Source organism: Barbus barbus (genome assembly GCF_936440315.1).
Source record: "Barbus barbus genome assembly, chromosome: 4".
In the NCBI taxonomy this organism is placed as follows: Eukaryota; Metazoa; Chordata; class Actinopteri; order Cypriniformes; family Cyprinidae; genus Barbus; species Barbus barbus.
The window spans coordinates 22135237-22157177 of record NC_136732.1 but is presented as its reverse complement, the minus strand read 5'-3'; the positions used below and the strand labels follow the sequence as shown (position 1 = coordinate 22157177).

General features: G+C 39.0%; 2 protein-coding genes across 4 annotated transcripts in view; both read right to left on the bottom strand.

Moving 5' to 3' along the window:
• Window positions 1-21941, bottom strand: part of LOC306869044 (vascular cell adhesion protein 1-like) — a 709597-nt gene that overhangs the window by 494091 nt on the left and 193565 nt on the right. The window lies entirely within an intron of this gene.
• LOC306869038 (dedicator of cytokinesis protein 7-like) overlaps window positions 1-21941 on the bottom strand; it is a 73984-nt gene that overhangs the window by 45612 nt on the left and 6431 nt on the right. For all 3 annotated transcript variants that reach the window (XM_079415603.1, XM_079415602.1, XM_079415604.1), the window contains exons 2-10: window positions 12405-12492; window positions 7307-7482; window positions 7054-7122; window positions 4591-4714; window positions 3038-3250; window positions 2591-2676; window positions 1821-1887; window positions 1545-1694; window positions 309-389 (exon numbers count right to left, since the gene is read on the bottom strand). In XM_079415603.1, coding sequence (XP_079271729.1) covers window positions 309-389; window positions 1545-1694; window positions 1821-1887; window positions 2591-2676; window positions 3038-3250; window positions 4591-4714; window positions 7054-7122; window positions 7307-7482; window positions 12405-12492 — 1054 coding nt within the window. The remainder of the gene's footprint in view (window positions 1-308; window positions 390-1544; window positions 1695-1820; window positions 1888-2590; window positions 2677-3037; window positions 3251-4590; window positions 4715-7053; window positions 7123-7306; window positions 7483-12404; window positions 12493-21941) is intronic.

Sequence of the window (21941 nt, the reverse complement as noted above, 5' to 3'; positions counted from 1 at the left end):
TACACAAAGGTAAAAACCACTGAATCAGAAAATCCATGTGGGTTGTTACACAAACCTTGTGTAAAGGTAATGGGTGAGCAGCATTTATCGTGCCATTTCAAACAGCCAAAAAAAGCAACTTGGCAACAGAATTGTACAGTGACATACAGGCTCCAGCATCTACTGGACCTTGCTCATATTGAAGAAGATTAACAAATATTGCAGCAGTCCAGATCAAGTTGAGAAATCCACAGAGGATACCATAATCATGCCAGATGTGTCTGATGAAATGCTCATGCAAAAACCCTCACGTAAATGTTCACTCGTACCTTAGTGGAGTCTGATTCCTTCATGACCATGTACGGCTCACAGCATTCGCCGATGTCTCCCTGCTGAAGGACTTTCTCCAGCTGAAACACACATACAGATGAGCTTAACAACAAGGATGTCTGGGGCTAGATGTAAATTTACCATTTTTGAGAAGTCTCTTATTCTCACCAAGACTGCATTTATTTGATTTGGAGTTTCTACTTTAATATATTTTAAAATGCAGTTTATTCCTGTGACGGTAAAGCTGAATTTTCAGCATCATTACTCCAGTCTTCAGTGTCACATGATCCTTCAGAAATCATTATAATATGCTCAGTTAGTGCTTTTTTTAAATCAATGTTGAACAGTTTTGGCTGCTTAATATTTTTGTGGAAACTGATGCACTACCCTTTCAAATTTGGGGATACATTAGATTAAAATAATAATAATAATAATAATACTTGTATTTAGCAAGGACGCATTAAACAAACAATTGGCCTTTTCAAATTTTATTGAATATACTTTTGAGTAATCAGTCAAAGTACAGGATGCAGAAAGTATGTAAAACCTTGAATTTAGTAACTAGATCATCCTTTAGCAGCAAAACCTCCACTAAATGCTTTCTGTAACTGCTTATAAGACTTGCCCAATTTTGGACCAACCCTGCCAACAAACCTCTCTTTATAGAACAACCCTCTTTAGGTTATGCAACAGCATCGGAGTTGGCTTACAGTCAGGAAAATGTACATTTTCTTCTTTTTCAGTCGTTAATATTGCTTGTGTGGTTTGAATCCTCTCTAAAACTAAGTCATGACTCCTGTAAAATGTCTTGATATGCTTTAAAATTCATTGTCGAAAACAGTTGTGCTGATTGTTATTTTTCAGGAATTGTTACAGGTTTCTTTACTGAATTGAAAGTTCAAAAGAACAGCATTTATTAAAAACAGAAATCTTTTTAACTGTTACTTTTGATCAGTTTTTAGTGTCTTTGCTGAATAACAGTATTTATTTATTATAAAGAAAATCATAATCATCACCAACTTTTGAAAGGTAGCGTATACTGGAATAGAAATACAGAAAATGTATATTCCATAAAATATACATATTTTTGTGGTAAGGCCACTGAAAAAATGTTGGCACAGCAAGAAAAATCAACAAAAGAAAACCTCACTGTTATGACCTAGAGTTACTCTTGTCCTACTCTGACCTTCTGTACCCTCTAAAGGACATGCCACTGCGTCCCCTGCTGGTCATACCTTAATGACTAGGAAGATGTCCGGAGACGGGTATGTGATGGAGAAAAGCACAGATCGCGCCAGTGTGGAAATGGCTACATGTGGACTGTGGGGTCGAAGCAAGCTCTTCATCTGATCCGAGTTCAGGTCAAAGTGAAAATCCTCCGAAATCTGAGCATGGATGTGAAAGAGAAATGGCATATGAATGATCATGATCTCATTTACAGGAAACTGCTTTGAACCTACAAACTTTTCAGTAACTATCCCAAGCATTTCAAGGCTATGAACACACAGTACCTTCTTCTTTTCTCTGATATCATACAGAGCCAGTGATCCAAATATTGGCTCGATTTCAATCTCAAACCTAGAAGAACAACCACAGCAAGTCAGATCATACTGTTCAGGGTGGATGTGTAACCAGAAGGTGTGTTACATCGCAATCAATCAATACAGTCACCAACTGAAGAATTAAGGGCCATTCACACTGACAGCGATTAACAGTGACAAGGAAGTTATTTTTGACAGTCGTACTCCAGTCAGGCCGAAGAAATAAATTGAATTAACCCATCCAACACTAGCTATGTTTCCATTCACCAATTTTTATGTGCCTTTTGGGATGTTGCAAAAAACAAAAACACGCTGGATGGAAACGCAAAGATGCGCAAAAGTTCTAAAAATGCACATAAAAAACTCAAGTCGGATAAATTTCTTATCAGGTAAGAAAACATGCGCATAAATTACAATGGAAACTGAATCGCATCAATGTGACTTCGCAATGGGATAGCATAAAACCGGATCAACCAACGGACCGATCTCATTGCACAGCATCTGAAATGCTAGTTTTGTCATTCTAAAATGCTTGAGCAAAGTCTCTTCAAAGTGCTTCATTATAACTAACTCCCAGAACTGCATTCCCAAACAGCAGGCTCCAAAAATAAGATAACATAACCGCGTTTCGTCTGCACGCTCTGAAACTCGTAACTGTCATTCTGCAAACACTCATTTTTTATTTCCGCCTGTAATAACTGAACAACTGCATGATTGAATGGGGAGGTTGAGAGCCTTACTTGAGCGACAAACACTTGACCATGATCCTCTGGCCGCTGTGCTCTTTGGGCACCTCTGGGATGGCGCACCTCTCGACGGCCTCGTCCTGTCAAACACAAAGAACCGTCATCATGACTACGACTCAGTCAGCACCATGGCAACGTTTGCTCAGTCATCAGAAACAATGTGAACACCGACATAAAGCGAGAGGATGAGCAGCGACGATGCGGAGGAGCAAGAGAAGGAAGAAAGACAAAGAAGATGTTTAACAAGATCAAACAAAATCGCAGATGGATCATCAGAGAGACGTCTCTGCTTTTGAACTTCAGCGTTTGACAGCTCTCCTACATAAAAGTGTTGAGTGTTACTCATTGTCTCCTACACACAAGACTCTACTTTCCTTTTCTACTTTCTTTCGCACATAGTCCTGAACTTTCTGTCTCACACTGTGTATAATGATTTCAGACCTCATCTGGCACGGGGTACAGTCCCAGTAGATCAGCGTGGCGGCACTGCTGGCGGTTTTCGGCATTGCGACGGTCCATGTCCTCTGCAGCCGTGCGCTCCAGCACAGAAGGCAGCAGTGCATCAGGAGTGGAGTTTTTCAGGTCAAATATACTGGAGGCCCAGCTCCCCCGCGGCGTGTCATCCAGCGACACCGAGTGCCTCTTTGAGTCATCCTGCCACAGACAAAACTCTGCATTAGGAGAACCCTTCTGAAAGTTATAATGGCATGTTTATAATGACCATAACAATAACCAACCAATTATCCAACTAATTCTTTACCTTGAAGGGATAGTTCATCCAAAAATGAAAACTGTCGATATTTACTCACCACCAAGACGTTCCAAACCTGTATGAGTTTCTTTCTTAGTGGAATACAAAATAAGATATTTTGAAGAATGTTGATAACCAAACAACTGCAGGTAGCCATTGACTTCTAGTATGAAAATAAAATAGATACTAAAATAAAAAAAATAAAAATTAAGTAAATAACTCCCAGAAATTGAAGAAAAGCTTCTTTTGTGTTCAGTAGGAGAAAGAAATTCATACAGATTTGGAACAACATGAGAATGAGAGCATGAGAATTTTTGGTTTAACTAACCCTTTAACCTACAACCTAAATATTGCATTTACAGCCATTCATCATTTCACAAAGACCATAATGACCATAATACAGGTATTTTTTGTCATTTTAAATTATAACATCCTTTAATTTTTAGGGGAAGTCATGGCCTAATGGTTAAAAAGTCAGACTTCGAGTCTCAGGTCCGGCAGGGATTGTAGGTGGGGGGAGTGAATGTCCAGCGCTCTCTCCACCCTCAATACCACGACTGAGGTGCACTTGAGCAAGGCACTGAACCCCCAACTGCTCCCCAGGCGCCGCAGCATTAATGGCTGCCCACTGCTCCGGGTGTGTGTTCACGGTGTGTGTGTGTTCACTGCTGTGTGTGTGCACGTTGGATGGGTTAAATGCAGAGCATGAATTCCGAGTATGGGTCACCATACTTGGACACGTCACTTTCACTTTTAATCATAAATAATAAATTAATAATAAAACAAATTAGTTTGAGATACTTTGCTCATGTGATCATTTATCCAGGCAATTTCAAGTTTGATTTATAATATTGAATTTAATTAAATAATAAATGTAATAAAATAAATATTAAAATAAAATAAATTAGTTTGAGACTTTTTGCTCACTTCAGGACTTTTGTCTTGATCACTGATCTATTTATATGAATCAATTTATTTTCATTTACTTAAAACAAAATAGGTCGAGAGACTTTGTTCAGCTGAGATTTTTATTATTATTTTAGACATTTTTTTGTACCACTTTCACTTATATGTATAGTCACAGCTTTGACAGTAAATGACTGGGAGAAGAATAGGGAACGTGATTGGAAAATGTCACAAGCCTGTGTTACCCAAATGAGCACCGTGACTCAATGTATCACCATTAGGCCACATATCCAAGCACTAGTGTGATTCTATGCACTGTATGCATTTACTGCTTTACCTGCTCATCCTGCCGATCAATGGCGGCCACATCCAGCTCAAAGGTTTGTTTGATGAGTCCTTTCTGTTTCTCCCGCTGCCGCTCAGAGTTATGAGGCGTCTGTGTTGTGCTGTATCGCTGATACCTGAGAGACCACAAAGCAGCATGTTTCCACTTTCTAAACAACTTGTCCTCCAGTAAGCAACCATGCTGTACACAACCAGTCAAAGCATAAACACACACAGACACACTCAAATGATGTTTATTAGGAAACTGTAACCTTCTGGTTTAAAGGCTTTTAAGCAAAACCTCTTTCATTATTTAAATTAATTGTGTAGACAACGCTAAATTTTCAGATGGACTAATGAAGGAAAAAAAGTCAAGAAGCACCCAGCGTACACTATTGTTCAAATGTTTGGGTCAATAAAATTGGTCTTTTTTTAAAGAAATTAGTATTTCTATTGAGCATGGATGAACAAAACTGATCAAAAGTGACAGTAAATATATTTTATAATGTTACAAAATATTTAATTTCATAATGTCGTACTTCACTTCCGACATCTGAGCCACTGAAGACGCAGAGGATTAACCTTACTTTCGCTTTGAAGTGAATGCGCCGATCCCCGATCTACATAAATGCATCTATGTTCGCACGAATCATTTGTGATCCAGCTTTATCTACAGTGAGAAGTGAGTATGAGGGTTTTTATGAATCTTGCAAATCGCCTTTCCTAATAATGCGCTAGTTAGCCAGTTTCGCAGCTGAAGTTTAGTATGCTCCATAGCCGTATATACCTAGATGCCTCATTATGGACTGTTTCTATGGACCACGAGACCCAAGCCATCCGCCATTTTTGGAACGGTCTGCGAATCTTTGAGCGCATTGACTGTGTGCATCTACAACAGCAAGTTATACGCTTGTATATCTTTGAATATATTCGTTGATTACTGTGGTGAATGCGAGATGGCTGACACGTCAACGCATCTGGAGCGGTAAAAAGGGAATCTACACATCTATGGTCTGCTCATCACTCCACGGAAAAGAGGGGCGGAGTCAGCAGAGCCCACTAGCATTTAAAGCAACATTGACTATAACAGCGTGCAGAAGACAGAGCTGATTTTGGCAGGGTAAAGAAGGTGTTTTTTACACTACAATTGAGAAATTTTAACCTAAGTATGTTATGCAAGGAATAATTGACTTCGGTCCGTTGAATTATTAGAAAAATAATGCAATAACGGGTGTGCATTATTTTTCTAATAATTCAACAGACCAAAGTCAATTATTTCTCTTATACTACGGTTGCCACACCTCAAGACATTGATCAGATGATATATTTCAAGGCATTCTTCCGTTTTTTTTCTACTTAAATCGCTATTGTGAGTAGGATTATTTCGTCCACATCTCACCCAACGCCTCCCTTGCTAATTACAAAACGTCATTTTAAACCATAACGGAGGCTTGAGCCGTTGATAGCAGACTAATGCAGTTAATACAGTTAATAACTAAGTTATGAGAGAGAGAGAGAGAGAGAGAGATTACCTGTGTGAGTCTGTGCGTCTCTCAGTAGTGTTCGGCAGCAATGTCTCTAACGTAAGTTATAGTGAAACTTAAAGTTAACTTTCTTCACAAACAGCGCCGTTGTTGTTACCTCACTTGTGAGAAGTCATGTACTTTTTAAGTTATTAAACTATGCTAATGATAAAATCGTCAGAGTAGCGCTAACAACATTAGCGCGTCTATTAACGTGTGTGCAAACTGTCTGTGAGGGAGAGAGAGCGTATGTGCTTTCCGTACATAATAAAACGTAATTTTCTGGCAAAAATATGAATATAATCTGTCGTTTTTATCCTTTTGTTTACTATATTTATTTGTTTGGCCAGTGTCGTTGTGGGTTTTGGTTCTTTTGCTGTTTTAGGCTGCAAGTACCTTTGAAATAACGCAAATCAGTTGGCAAAGTGATATGGACATGTAATGCGGTGCCTAGAACTACGTTCGCCGTGCGTTTCCCTGAAAATAATTATTGCACACCTGAGAACGTTCGTCAGCCAATCAGATTCAAGCATTCAACGGCCCCGTAGTATAAAGATTTTTCATTAAGACCCTAAAGAATCATATCAACTTGTGTAAAATGGGCATCCGTGACCCCTTTAAGCATGACAGACTTGTTTCAAAAACATTAAAAAAAAAATTTATCTTACTGACTCCAAACTTAGTGTACATGGAAAACTTTTTCAATACTGTTTACAAAACATCCCAGGATGCACCTCAGTAAGTTTACTGAGAGAAAGTGCGCAGAGCTGGAAGAGCAGCTAAGATGTTTTGATTTCTTGAACATTTTTTGGTTACCAAATAATTGCCATACACCCATTTGTGTCATTCCACAATTCTGGTGATTTTACTATTAATCTAAAATAAAAAATGTTTGACTGGTACTGTTTGTGTATTTTTTTAGACAAAGCTCATGTAGAAGGAAGAATACTCACTTCCTCTGGATGATGAGCCAGTCGTCGGTGTAGACCCCCAGGGCATCCCTCACTCTAGGGTCCAGTGAGCTATCAACAGTGAGCACAAAAAGAGATGACGTCAACCCCCAGATACCCTCAGTGCACTGGTAGGCAGCACAGCATGGCTTAAGCAAGATGATGAGATTAGCTGATTAGCAGTGAGGGTGTGAGGAAGGGCAAGGTTCATTATAGTGTGGCGTGTGTTTGTTTGTGTGTGCGCTGAGCGACTCACTCCTCCTCCGGGACGGGTGGCTCTATCGTGGAGCACTCTCTATCCTGCAGCAGCAGCTCCAGGTCATCGCTGGGGAACTCCAGCAGCTGTCGGAGGGGTCCGGGCTCTGCTCCTGGCGGATGGCTGCTAACATACTCCTCATAGTCCACCGGCTCCACCACCTCCGTCAGAGGCACCTAGAAGAGTACAACCATCACCTCAGGACCCAGACTCACATTGAAAGTGAAGGCAAAATTATTGAATACCTGTGGGTCTAAGAAATCAAACTAACTTTTACTAGTGTAATTTCTATACCATTCACTTCAGCATCTGAAGATTTGTTTACTTAAATATTTTGATCAAACTCACGTTTCTTTCAGGATTCTCTGATTAATAAAAAGTTCAGAAGAACAGCATTTATTTGATTAATATATATTTTGTAACATTATAAAAGTCTGTACTGTCATTTTTGATCAATTTAATGCATCCTTGCTTAATATATATATATATATATATATATATATATATATATTTATATTTATTTTTTTTTATTTTTTTTCTTTACGGACCCACTTTGTTTGGAAATGTAAGTTAATATTATTTTTTGTTATGTTCACTTAAAGTAAACATTTGGTATCAAAAAATTAATCATTAAATTTGTTTAATAATTAAATATTTCATTTTTTTCAGACTATTTTCAAACTTCTTCACTCTGAAAATAAATAAAATGAGATATTTTTTATTTATTTATTTTGTATTAAAGCATTCATCAGCTTAATTTCAACAAATATTCTTTTTTCACTGAGGCCAGATATTTTGAGTTTTAGTAACAGTATGTTTTCATAGTACCATTAACTCTTTTTCAAATTTGACTGTGTAATATGATCCACATAAATATCTTCAGGGCAGTTATCTGCATGCTGTTTGTAACGTAGTGGAGCTAATCATTTTTCAATATGGATTCTTGACTGTAGTTTAATTACTCCACAAAATGAGACACTTGTAGGTGATTAAGTTATACTTTCACAGTTACCAACACTCAGTGTTGGGGAGTAACTAGTTACATGTAACAGAATTACGTAATTCAATTACAAAAGAAAATAGTAGTAGTAGCAGTATATTTTTATTTAATCCCATGTCAGCAACTTAGCTATTTTCATGGCAAAAACAATTAAAAAAATACAAGTATAACAAATACAATAAAACCAGCAAACAAACAAACAAGTTATATTACACAAGAGTTTTTACATTAACATATGATAAAAATTCAAAAACTTTTTCTGGCAAAATTATACTAAATAACTTCATAAGTTCACTTCATGAAATAGTTTTCTACATACATTAAAAGAAGGACAGCCTAATAAAATGTGTTTTAATGACAAAATAAACATAACTGTAATTAGTTACTGAAAAAAAAAAGTGTAATTAAATTACAACTACTTATGAAAATGTTAATGATTACAAAGGAGGTTACATCTGAATGTTTTCTCACACACACACACAGATTTGATTAATTCTCCCAAATTGCATCGACTGCTCTAAAATATGATGTTTCAGGAGTTTAGGACACATGCTTATTTGATAACCGTTTTATTTCCTATTTGGGTTTATGTGCTTTATTTTTTTTAAATGAACAGTTTTTCCAAAGCATTGTTAGGAGCCAGTGTTTCCTGTCTGTTTTAGTTATGAAATATATATTAAACTATATATTATGATTTTAAATCTGTATTTAACTGCAGAATGATCTCAAAGTAAACACAGCTGCTAAAGTATGATTTTGTGGTGGCTGAGCTTTCAAATGAAATGATTATAATCTTAATTCAAGTGAAGGATTTTGAAAGTCTGACAGTCCTGTAAAGTTAACCCTGCCTGCTTTAAATGTTTGAAAATTATTAACATTTGAAAACATTTGATAAAAATTTAGAAAAGTAATCAAAAAGTAATTAAATGTGATCAGTTACATTACTTTAATAAAGTAATTGAAAAAGCTACACTACTATGATACGGTAAACTTGTAATCTATAACCTATTACATTTCCAAAGTAACCTTCCCAACACTGCATATACAAAAAAGGGTACAGGGAAAATTTAAAAATAACCTTGTGTTAGGGGAAAAGAAAGCGAAGTGATTGTGGCTTGTGGTCATTTCCACTTCCCCTTTTCACTCCTATGTAGGGATGCACCGATACCACTTTTTCCAGTACTCGCCCGATACCGATACTTTTATTTTTGGTACTTGCCGATACAGAGTACCGATACTGATATTTTCATTGCATTTGTACATTTTTTAAATATTAGGTACAGAAACCAAAAGAGTATGTATAATGTTAATTGGTTAACTTCATTTATCAAATAAATACAGTCAAACCAAAATGTATTCAAACACCTTTAAAATTTCTCACATTATCACGGTTTATTTGCTATAGTTTAGAAAATGGTAATAAAATATGACAAGAAGAGAGTAAAACTGTGTCTGAACAAATTCAGCTTGATAATGTCAGATAACTTTGATAGAAAGGTATGTAATGGATTACAATCAACCAAAAATTATTCAGACAGCTGTTAGTATGACAATATTTACACAACTATCAATACTCTGTCGGGCCACCCTTAGCCTTAATGACAGCCTGTAGTCTCCTGGGCATGCTGTAAACTAGGTTCATGCAAACCTGAACTTCAGTTTTTTTTACCAGACTCCGTCTGAATAATGTTTTGTCCCAAATTTTAAATCAATTTTACTGGTAGTCCACTGTATGAAGAATTTTTGGTTATAATATGCCACAGTTTACTTCGGTTATTTTCACACTTAATTATGCCCATTAAAATGTATTTTACAAGGTTTTGTTACTTTCACTGATCATTTTTTTGCTCGGTTACATCGTCTTTAATTTAATAGCATTAGAGCTGCTCCATTGCAGCGGCTCAGTACTGTAATTACGCGTTTTGCTGTAATAATGCAGGGAACCACTCGCTATAAATCTCCTAACTGTGATATAAATCTCTCTAATTTTCAGAAATAAAAGTAGCTATTTTTCATCTGAAACGTCCTGCAATGTATATTCCAAAGCCACTCATATAATGCATAATCACTCATGAAGCAAGCAAAACACGTGCAGCGTGCGCACGTTTTTGTACTGGTGCAGAATGAGAGGGACAAGTACAGAACATAGCGCATAAGCTGTTAGTTTCACTTTCGCCAGAATATCGTGTATGCTTAAGGCTGAAAATAAATGATGGTTTATAGTGAATACCTCTATAAATTGTCTAATATTTACGATTTAGTTTTAAGCCAAATGATGCGTGTGCCAAGTGAGCGAACATCAATAAAGATCACACAACAGAAGTGACGCGCGCTCGCTCTCTCTCTCCCTCCCTCCCTATCGTTAAGTAACTCGTGTATTGTTTTACTTGTTTTTGACATATCCGACCGAACTACAAACTATCCAGTGATGTCTGTGAGAAAGGGATATTCACTCGACGAGCTTGCGCATCTGCGCCGCTGCACGCTCAATCCACTCAGCGTGCTTTGCTTAGCCCATCAGCTCGCGCACATCAGCTATACAGGCGGCAATACTGAATGTTTAACATTAATTTCATTGCATGCATATACTTCGTAGACATCCTTAATCTCCAATAACTCCATTCTGCTGTCTGTATTTCTTTGTCTGAATACGGCACTTATCACATGCTGTGTGGTATCGGCGTTTGGTATCGGGGCATTTTAACGAGTACGAGTACAGGAGCTCAGTATCGGGACCGATACCGATACCAGTATCGGTGCATCCCTACTCCTATGTATAATCACATATATACAGAGGTCCCAAAAGTGATGTGGACACTTTGGTCACATTTAAAAATATAATTACAGTCAGTCACTGAATTAGATATAAAACATCCAACCAACTGGCATTTGCAAACACACTGTGAAAAAGTCCTTTTCTCAGAACTAACTTTTAAGATAAATTTTTGACTCACTGACTTTGATCAACTGGTGTCAAGGTGATTTTCAGTGACTGTGTGAAGTCATTTCTACTCGAGTTCACACAGGTATAACCACAGGTGGAGAGAATCACATTAACTATAAACATGATCCACTTTGACAACAAAAAAGTGTGCAAATAGTTTTTCATTTTTCAATAGGTTTTCATTTTGTACATTATATCTATTGTTTTTTCATTAGAAACCTAAAGAAATGTGAATGTTTTGCTTTAAAGGTATACTTGTGTTGTGCTTTTTTCTTGAAATAGATGCATATATTACAGTACAAACATTTGAGGTCAGCAAGTTTTTTTTTTTACTTTTTAGAAGGAAGTCTCTAATACTCACCAAAGCTTGTTTATTTGATCAGAATTACAGTAAAAACATTGACACTGCAAAATATTATTACAATTTAAAATAGCTGGTTTTCTATTCGAGTATATTTTAAAATTTAATGTATTTCTGTGATGCAAAACTGAATTTTCAGCATCATTTCTCCAGTCTTCAGTGTGACATGATCCTTCAGAAATCATTCTAATATACTGATTTAATGCTCAAGAAACATTTATTATTGTCAATGTTGAAAGCGTTTGTGCTGATTAATATTTTTGAAAGAAAAACAAAACAAAAACATGACATGATTTTTTTAATTGTCTGATAAATAAAAAGTTCAATAGAACAATACTTTTTGGATATAGAAATATTTTGTAATATTATAAATGTCTTTATAAATGTCTAATTTAATGCATCTAAAAAAAAGAAATACTGACCCCAAACTTTTGAATATAGTGCATATTATGCAAACACATTTTAAAATATATCTAGATGCATTTTTGGACATCTTTATATCCATGAATTAAATCATTTTTGTTTCTTAATGTGAAACCTCACCAGGGCAAATGCATGTGACACTGTAAATGTTTAGATATTAATTTTAGCCCTGATAAATTTCAGAAGAACAAGAGTATCGAATATAATAGTATAGTACCAGATTAAACTCTGTAAGTCTTTTTTTGTCAAAGCAAGTATTTTGCGAAGCATTAAGTTACGCCCTCATTCTTACTCAAGACCTGGCAGGAGCCTACAAGACTGTGTGCAGACAAGCAGACATATACATGAACAAACACAAGTACACACTAACCGGTTGATGAGCTCCAGCACGTTTTTTGGACAGCTGCGGAGAGCCATATTCCCGGGAAACCTGTTTCCTGACCTCAGACGCTACTGTCCTGTGAGAGACACAGAAAGGGACTTTTATCATATTTACTTGATTTCATACAATCACATCAGGAGCTCATATGCAATGAATGCCCAAATATCATAAAGATGATCAAGATCACAACGAATCAGGCAGACAGACAGCGTGACGGGTTGTTATCAGATATAATGGCCAGAGCTTAGATGGCGACAGTCAAACTCAGAACGTTTGAAGAGATGCTGAGCCGCTGGCAGAAAGCAGGCAGGACGCCACAGCTCTGCCAATTTGGGAACTAAAAGCAAATGAGAGGCTTTAATGCTCAACAAGGCCCAATAACCCAGTAACCCCTCATCCACTCAGAGATAGCCTGCAGCTGCTCCCTAACAAACTCAAACTGTCTCGCTCTCACAGACAAAGATACACACACAGCTGCAGATGCTCCAGTTCCCTTCAAAACACACACGCCCCATCATTACTGCTGCTTGCTAAGGCAAGTATCCCTATTACTACAGCTCAAACTTTAGAATTGGGGATTTAAGGCAAATTTTAGCATGTATCTTATATTGTATTTACTGTAGGAGTGTAGCAGTAGGGTAGAGTGGGGGAAAACACCACAATGGGGTAAAATGCCCCCCTAGTGTTCTTCCCAAAATAACCACAAGAGAAAGTCAAGATAAATTTTTATTGTAAAAATTACCTCAAGTTAACATCAGCTAAAACTGTCTGTACTCTGATTTTGCTGTAAATGTTTAAAGCAAATTGCTTTGTCAGACTGGGGGGCACTTTTCCCCACCCATGGGGGCGTTTTGCCCCATACGTGGGGTAAAACGTTCCCTTGGCACAAATAATTTTTTTGTTAAAAATCTAATAACATGAAAATTCTGGACATTTTTCATACTTGGTTTACAATTTATGTCATTGCCACTAAAACTATGATAACTTTTCTGAACACAGGGCTCCAAACTGCGGCTAAAATGGTCGCATTTGCGACCAAAAATATTAATTTGCGAGTGAAGTTTTTGCTGAGGTCGCCACTGGCTGTTGTAACCTTTCTGGTTATTTCGGATCGAACCACACAGACACCAGATTGAACTTCTTCTTCCATCCTTTATCTCCGCATTCTGCGTAATAACGTTGATGACGTCACATCAATACACAACATCCCCCCTTTACTTGAATATGAACTTACCCCAACTAAACAAGTTATCGTTCACATTTTCTTACAACTTAAGACAGTTAAGAACATTCAAAGTACATGTAACACTGTACATCTTAATAGAACATCAGCACTGCTTTCTGAACAGGTGCACCACACCACAACATAATCTTAAACTCTTAATTAGATTTTTACTTGTTTTCCTTCTCACATAATCTAGCCTTTATCAGTCACTCAACAACATAGTCTCTAAACCTTTCAGGAAATCTGATTAGTCTCTGGGGTCTGCAAAGTTTAGGAATCTGCTCCTCTCTCTGAAATGTTTCACAGTTCTCTTTGCCTTCCTCTGAACTTTCCTTTTGCTCTTTATCACAACTCGGCTCTCGAGCACATATCATTTCACCATCCAATGTTGGTGTTTCCGCAGACAGAAACTTCTTGACAAATGTCGTATTCCGTGTATACTTTGCTCCAGTGGGTGACTGAACGACAACGCTGTTACCTTCTCTGCGTACAACCTTGTGAGGAGTGCTATGAAATGTTGTTGTGAATTTGTCTGTTTTATCCTGTCTCACAAGCACTTGATCTCCAACCTCTATGTCTGATGTCTTAGCACCTCGTCTGTGGTCTGTGTATATCTTGGCCTTTCCTTTCTGCTCTGCGTCTTTGTCTCGAGCTTCAAGGTCACTGTGTGGAGTTGTAATGTCTGGTAACTTTCCTCTGATCTTCCTCTGAAAAAGAAGCTCTGCTGGGCTTTTGCCCGTTGTGGCATGTTGTATGGACCTGTAGACAGTCACATATTTGCGTAGCTCTTTTTTCCAATCCTGGCCCTCAGTTTGGGCAATCCGTACTCGTTTCATCAGTGATGCATTTTGTCTTTCCACTTCTCCATTTGCTTGCGCCCATTTTGGAGTTGTTTTGATATGGTGTATTCCGTTCTCCTGACAAAAAGCCTGAAATACACTGGACTGGAATTGTGGGCCACAATCTGACCTGATTGTTAAAGGAAGTCCGTGCCGACTGAAAATATCTTCCAAACGGTCGATCACTTTTTCCGCCGTTGTTGACTTGAGGATTGCATATTCATAGTACCTGCTGTAATAGTCAACGACAACCAGAATCGAATGTCCATCCGGTAAAGGACCAAGTAAATCTGTGGCTAAGTTTTGCCATGGCCCTTCAGGCATCACTGTGGGCGACAGTGGTTCAGCAACATCTGGTCTCGCTACCAACTGACAACCGTGACATGTCCTCACAAGTCTTTCTGCAGCCCTGTCCATTCCGGGCCACCAAACCTTTGTTCTCAGGTGTTGTTTTGTTCCTACCACACCAAGATGACCCTCATGTGCCAACTGTAATGCTCTTCCTCGCAGCGACTGTGGCAAAACAATTCTTGTTCCCCTGAGTATTATTTGGCCAATGGCACATAGCTCACCTGCAATATGTTTGTATGCAGGACAGTCATCAAAACAACCTGTTTGAATAGCAGTTCTCAGTCTCTGTAATTCCACATCATTTGCTGAGATCTGCTCAACTTCTTTGGTGGTGAGGGCGCTGGGTGTGGCACAAACTGCTATAAACCGCACATATTCCTCTGCTTTATGTGTGTGTATCTCACCTTTGGCTGATGGGCCCAGCAGCCGTGACAGAGGATCTGCAATGTTATGTGTTCCAGGTATGTGAATCACCCGGAAGTCATAAGGCTGTAATCTCAAGACCCACCTTTCGATTCGTGCGCATGGTTTTGAGCGAGGGCTATAAATTGCTTCCAATGCTTTGTGGTCTGTGACGAGATCAAACTTTCGACCATAAACATAAGGGTGCAATCGTTCACATGCCCACACCAGAGCAAGTGCTTCGCGCTCAGTTTGTGAATACCTTTGTTCGCACTCTGTCAAGCTCCTGCTCACATAGCAGACAGGAACCATTCCTTCACGTTGTTCCTGAACCAGTACTGCCCCAACACCTTTTGGTCCAGCATCAGCAATGACTTTTGTTGGTGCGTCCTTGTCGAAGTAAGCCAGTGTTGTTGCCTCGGCCAACTTATCTTTGAGAGTTTTGAAAGCCTTCTTCTGGTCAGTTCCGAAATGAAATTTGGTGTCTCTCTTTGTCAGTCTGCGCAGAGGTTCTGAGATGCTCGCAAACTGAGGTATGAATCGGCTACTATAGCCAGCTAAACCGAGGAAACTTCTCACCTCTGAAACGTTTTCAGGCTCTCTTGCCTCCACAACTGCTCTCACCCTCTCTGCCGTCGGTCCTATGCCTTTCACTGACAGCAGCATGCCCATAAACACCAATTTGTCCATGTTAAACTGGCACTTCTCTACATTCAGAGTCAAACCGCAGCTTTCCAGTCTCTTTAGTACTGCATGCATTCTTTTCTCATGTGTCTCTTTGTCAGGTGCATGGATGATGATGTCATCTGATATGTTCTCTACTCCTTCGATGCCAGCTAGAACAGTAGCTATTTCATGCTGGTATTGCTCACTAGCTGATGACACTCCAAACACCAGTCTTTTGAACCTATATATGCCATTATGAACGGCGAATGTGGTGATGTCTCTTGATTCTGGGGTCAATTCCAGCTGATGGTACCCCCATTTCAGGTCTAGTTTGCTGAAAACGACTGACCCATTCATTCCTTGCAACAATTCATCCACTGTGGGGATCGGGAACCGCCCACGAATGATTGCCGTGTTTGCTTGTCTCATGTCCAAACACATCCTTATTTCCCCATTCGCTTTGGGTACAATGACAACTGGGTTTACCCAAGGAGTTGCTCCATTGACTTTCTCGATAATGTCCATGTGGAGCAGCTCATTTATTTTTTTCTCAACAGCCTCTCTGAGGTGGAACGGAACGCGCCTAAGGGGCTGTGCAACTGGCGTCACTGTGCTGTCAATGTGTAGGCTCATTTGTTTTGTATTTAGTTTGCCTACTCCACAGAACAATTCGGGGTACTTCTGGCGTATCATGGACTTCACATCGCTTACCACTGCAACATTAGCTCCAATCCTCAGCACTCCTAATTTAACTGCTGTGTCTTTTCCGAGCAATGGCTCCCCTCTCCCGCAAATAACTGTAAATTCAGCTGTTGTGCTGCATTTTCCGATTCCAACTTCACACCAGAAAATTCCTTTCACTGGTAGGGGTTCACTTGATGAGTATGCATACAGTTTTTTGTCTGATTTGGCAGAACTGCATTTGATCTTTTTTTCCTTAAGCATTTCCCACGTTCCTTCATCCACTATGTTGCTTGTTGCTCCTGAGTCAACTAACATGGGTAGTCTGACACCTCCAACTGAGAACGTTATTCTGTCCATGCTGCTCTCTTCTCTTACAACAAATGCAAAGTCTTGATTTTCCACATCTGATTCAACTCTTTTCACTGTCTGTCTCACACTTCCCTTTGTTTTACACATTTTTGCAAAATGATCTCTTCCATTGCACTTTCTGCATGATTTTCCACGTGCGGGACATTTATAATCTTTTGCGAAATGACCTGTCTGTCCGCATCTGTAGCAGGTTTTGTTTGAATCAGCATTACCTTTACTACATTGCATTCGTTTTTTCTGATCTCTCACTCCTTTTCTGGATACCAGACTCACCGTCTCTTTCACCTCCGTCTCTGGAGAAACGTGCAACGCCGCCATCTGCAGTTCAACACGTTCGCACTGCGCTGCGATTTCTAGAGTACGAGCAAGTGTCAAAGCCGTTCCTTCCTCCAGCAATTTTCTACGCACATACTCAGAGCTGCACCGACTCAGAACAGCATCCCTTATTTGGTTGTCTTTATCAGCTCCAAAATCACAATCTTTTGCCGCTTGCCTTAAACATGTGGTAAACTGTTGCACGGTCTGTCCCGTTTTCTGCTTTAGCTGATAAAACGTCTGTCTTGCAAACGCCGTGTTTACCTGAGGCACAAAGTATGCGTTCAGCGCTGTTACTGCTTGCGCGTAGTCTGTTGGCCCTCCTGTGTCAGCGAGTGTAGAGAAAATATCCTGCACATCTGTCCCTGCGTGATGTAAGAGCAATGCTCTCCGTCTTTGCTTTGTAGCGTCGCGTGTATCGTCAGCCAGGATCAAACCCTTTCCATCGGCAAAAAGTTCAAATGCATTTAACCATCTTGTCCACCGCGGACCCAATGTGGCTGGATCGCTGTAGCAGTCAAACTTGGGAACAGTACCGTCCATCTTTAACGCGCGCCGCCTATCTCCACTAAACTTTTCGGTTAATCGAGATAAAAAAAAAATCGGCGTGACACACGTCTAACTCACTTTCAGATTTAACTAACGAGTGAGTCCTTGTTGCAACATCCTCGTCGCCAATGTTGTAACCTTTCTGGTTATTTCGGATCGAACCACACAGACACCAGATTGAACTTCTTCTTCCATCCTTTATCTCCGCATTCTGCGTAATAACGTTGATGACGTCACATCAATACACAACACTGGCGACTATATATAATTTGCATGAAAGGACTTTTTTCCCGATTGTTTTGCGCTCACATCTTTTGTTATGTTCACGTATTAAACTTACATAAGACGATGCGCATCAAAGTTTTACTGAAAAGAGTTTCAAACAGTCCTCGTCTCTGCCGCACACAGTCTGCTGAACGCAGTGAGAGAGACCTGAAAGGGCCTGTTTACACCTGCTCACTTCATGCATTTTCTCTGATCGGATATCTATATGATTTGTTAAAACGTTTCCCCATTTACACTTGGCCACATAAATGTGTCATCGCAAAACGGATATAAATCCGTTCTTCAATTCCCGCTTCATATGCAAATATAACAGAGTTCACGTCAATGAAAGCAATGGATAATTTTATTAATTATCAGCTAATTTCAATATCAGAGACTGCAACAAGAGAGCGCGCGGCATCGGCACTGGAAAGATAGGCTAGTCTCGCTACTTTTAATGAAGAAGATTGTGTGTTGAGCGTCTGCGACTTACTTTCAGGTTCATTCAGTTTGCTGAAGAAATAATCCGTGACTCATCCGCGGTGATGCTTGTTGCATTGCGCTGTCATATCTGACTATAACATGCCATATAGCCTATAAAACGCTCTCACACGTCTATTATTTTAATATTATGGGAGGAGTAAAATTACCATATGTGGTTTCAACAACCAGATGCATTTACACTTGTCCGGTTTCGCCCAGACCACCTCCTGAAGTGGTTCGAGCGATTGGATTTATATCCGTCTCGAATGCGTTTCGGACGGCATTTACACCTGGTCTTTTCAGGATCAGATAGCTATCCGATCAGGAAAAAATGCATGAAGTGGCCAGGTGTAAACAGCCCCAAAGTGCAAGTGCAGAAAAGCCGTGTCTATTTCGTGCACAACTTGAACAAACTTCAACAGGTAAAGCTGTCAGCTCTGTGGATACTGGCAATATAGTCAACAATTCTCGTTTATAATCATTACTAATATGGCTTCTTCTTATCGAGATCTTAGTCTATATGCTGTGTTCTGTTAATGCATGGACTTCCTGTTATTTGAAGCGCACTTGCCATCCAGTAATCGCAAAAAGCTTTGTACTGTCTTACTTTTTAATAAACAAAGTGTCAGCTTTAAAATGCTACGAAATTCAAATGATGCGGTTTGGGTGCTCTTTAATGCGGACCACAAGCGCACACTTTCGGTAATATAAACACAGATTCTGTGTAACGAACAATTCTTTGTGACTGTATATTTCAAGTTGTAAAAGACATTTAATTCACACTTTAAGTGAACCTTAGTCCCCCGGTCGACCTGATCATCTACAAGATGGATTAAAATGCTGATAAAGCCTAGAAAAGATATGACATAAACACATGACAAAATGATTGAAATGTTAAAATAGGGGGGAAAAATAAAATGATAATAATAAAATAAACCACTTTTATTCTGTGGCACCTAAAAAAATAATTTGGCGCCTAAGTTTTTCTTTTATAGGAGAAAAAAAAAAGACAATCCTTAAGGTGGGTGTTTTCCCCCACTCTACCCTATATTTAACCTTGATATTTAAAAAATGAAATATTGATATGTTAATACCATACACAATCCTGCAGCAGCCACCACAGTAGTTGGCAGTATTACCTACACCTTAATACTGGTTGCCGTCCATCATAAAACAGAAACAAATACGACTCAATGGCTGTGTCACAAACTTGTTTTAAATCAAAGCTATGAGTGAATTTAAGCATGACAACATTATAATTTATAGTACAATGAATATTCATTTTGAGATCTGCTAAACATACAACAGTGTTAAATTATTAGTGCTTTAAACATTAACTGTAAGTGAGCATTAGATGACAGCAAAGCTAATCTAAATGTAAAATTAGGGGAAATGAGCATAATGATTAAATAACCAATATCGAACCATACCGATGAGTTTAAAATCTCGAATATCTGTCGATAACTGATATATCCTGAATCCCAACACATCCACCCAGAACACCCAAACAAGTGCATAGCAATGCATAGCAAAAATCTTAGCAACAACACGGCAAAACCTGGCAACCAACAACAACACCCTAGCAATGTGGCGATGAGTGAGTCTTGGGCAAATACTTCCACACTTGCTAACCCTAACCACTTGATCTCCAAGCTCAAATCCAGACTTTGCTCTGCTAACAAAACTCTGCCGACTAAAGCATCAGGCCCTCCTGTCATTCAAGCAGCCCTGATGCGGTTGAAGCCCCCTCCCAGGGGTCAAGCCACTTCACTGACGAACCATTTCCTGAGATTATAAAGCTGTGACTACGAAGGTAAAAAACTGCTCGGACAAACTCCAAGCTTGACAGGCCAGCGGGGTCAAGCTGAAACAAAAATAAAATGCTGTTTGGTTTACAGTGTGCGGCAAAGAATTACGTGCATACATATACAGTGGATATAAAAAGTCTACACACCCCTGTTAAAATGCCAGGCTTCTGTGATGTAAAAAAAAGAAAAAAAAAGGAGACCAAGATAAATAATTTCAGAACTTTTTCCACCTTTAATGTAAACTTTAACCTGTACAACTCAATTAAAAAAAACTACTGAAATCTTTTAGAAAAGGGAAACTTCTTTTAGAATCTTTTAGAAAAATAAAAAACTAAAATAATGTGTTTGCATAAGTGTGCACACCCTTAAACTAATACTTTGTTAAAGCACCTTTTGATTTTATTACACCACTCAGGTGTTTTTGGGTACGAGTCTATCAGCATGGCACATCTTGACTTAGCAATATTTGCCCACTCTTCTTTGCAAAAACGCTGCAAATCTTTCAGATTGCGAGGGCATCTCCTGTGGACAGCCCTCTTCAGATCACCCCACAGATTTTCAATCGGATTCAGGTCTGGGCTCTGGCTGGGCCATTCCAAAACTTTAATAATCTTCTGGTGAAGCCATTCTTTTGTTGATCTGGATGTGTGCTTTGCTTTGGGTTGTTGTCGTGCTAAAAGATGAAGTTCCTCTTCATCTTCAGCTTTCTCAGAAGCCTGAAGGTTTTGTGCCAATATTGACTGGTATTTGGAACTGTTCATAATTCCCTCCACCTTGACTAAGGCCCCAGTTCCAGCTGAAGAAAAACAGCCCCAAAGCGTGATGCTGCCACCACCATGCTTCACTGTGGGTATGGTGTTCCTTTGGTGATGTGCAGTGTTGTTTTTGTGCCAAACATACAGTCCCCTCCATAAGTATCGGAGCAGTTAAGACAAAATTGCTCTGTCTGTGGAGTCAAGACATTTGCAAATATGATTAAAAGATGAATATGAGACAAAAATACAGAATGTCACATTTTATTATTGGGTGATTCAACACATACATGTTTTATCAAATAAAAATAACAGCACTTTTAGAGTTCATCCCACTCATTGATGTGAGCATAAGTATTGGGACAGTTGAACATAAGGCAAATATAAAAGATTAAAAGCTATTATTTAGCCGCAGATCCCTTGCGCACAATCACAGCAGTGAGTCTGTGACCCATAGACATCACCAGACTCTTGGTCTCGTTCTTTGAAATGCTTTTCCCAGCCTTTAATGCAGCCAATTCCAATTGTTGCTTGTTTAGGGGAGTTTCTGCCTTTACTCTCCTCTTCAGCTGGTGCAATTCATGTTCAATCGGATTTAAATCTGGAGATTGACTTGGGCAATCTAAGACTTTCCATTTCTTTCCTTATAAATTCCTTGACTGAACTGGCAGGGTGTTTTGGGTCATTGTCCTGATGCAATATGAAGCACTTCCCAATGAATCTGGTGGCATTTTCTTGAATACTGGTAGGCAAGATGGTTTTGTACCCTTCCAAATTCATTCGGCTGCTGTCATCATACATTAAGTCATCAGTAAAGT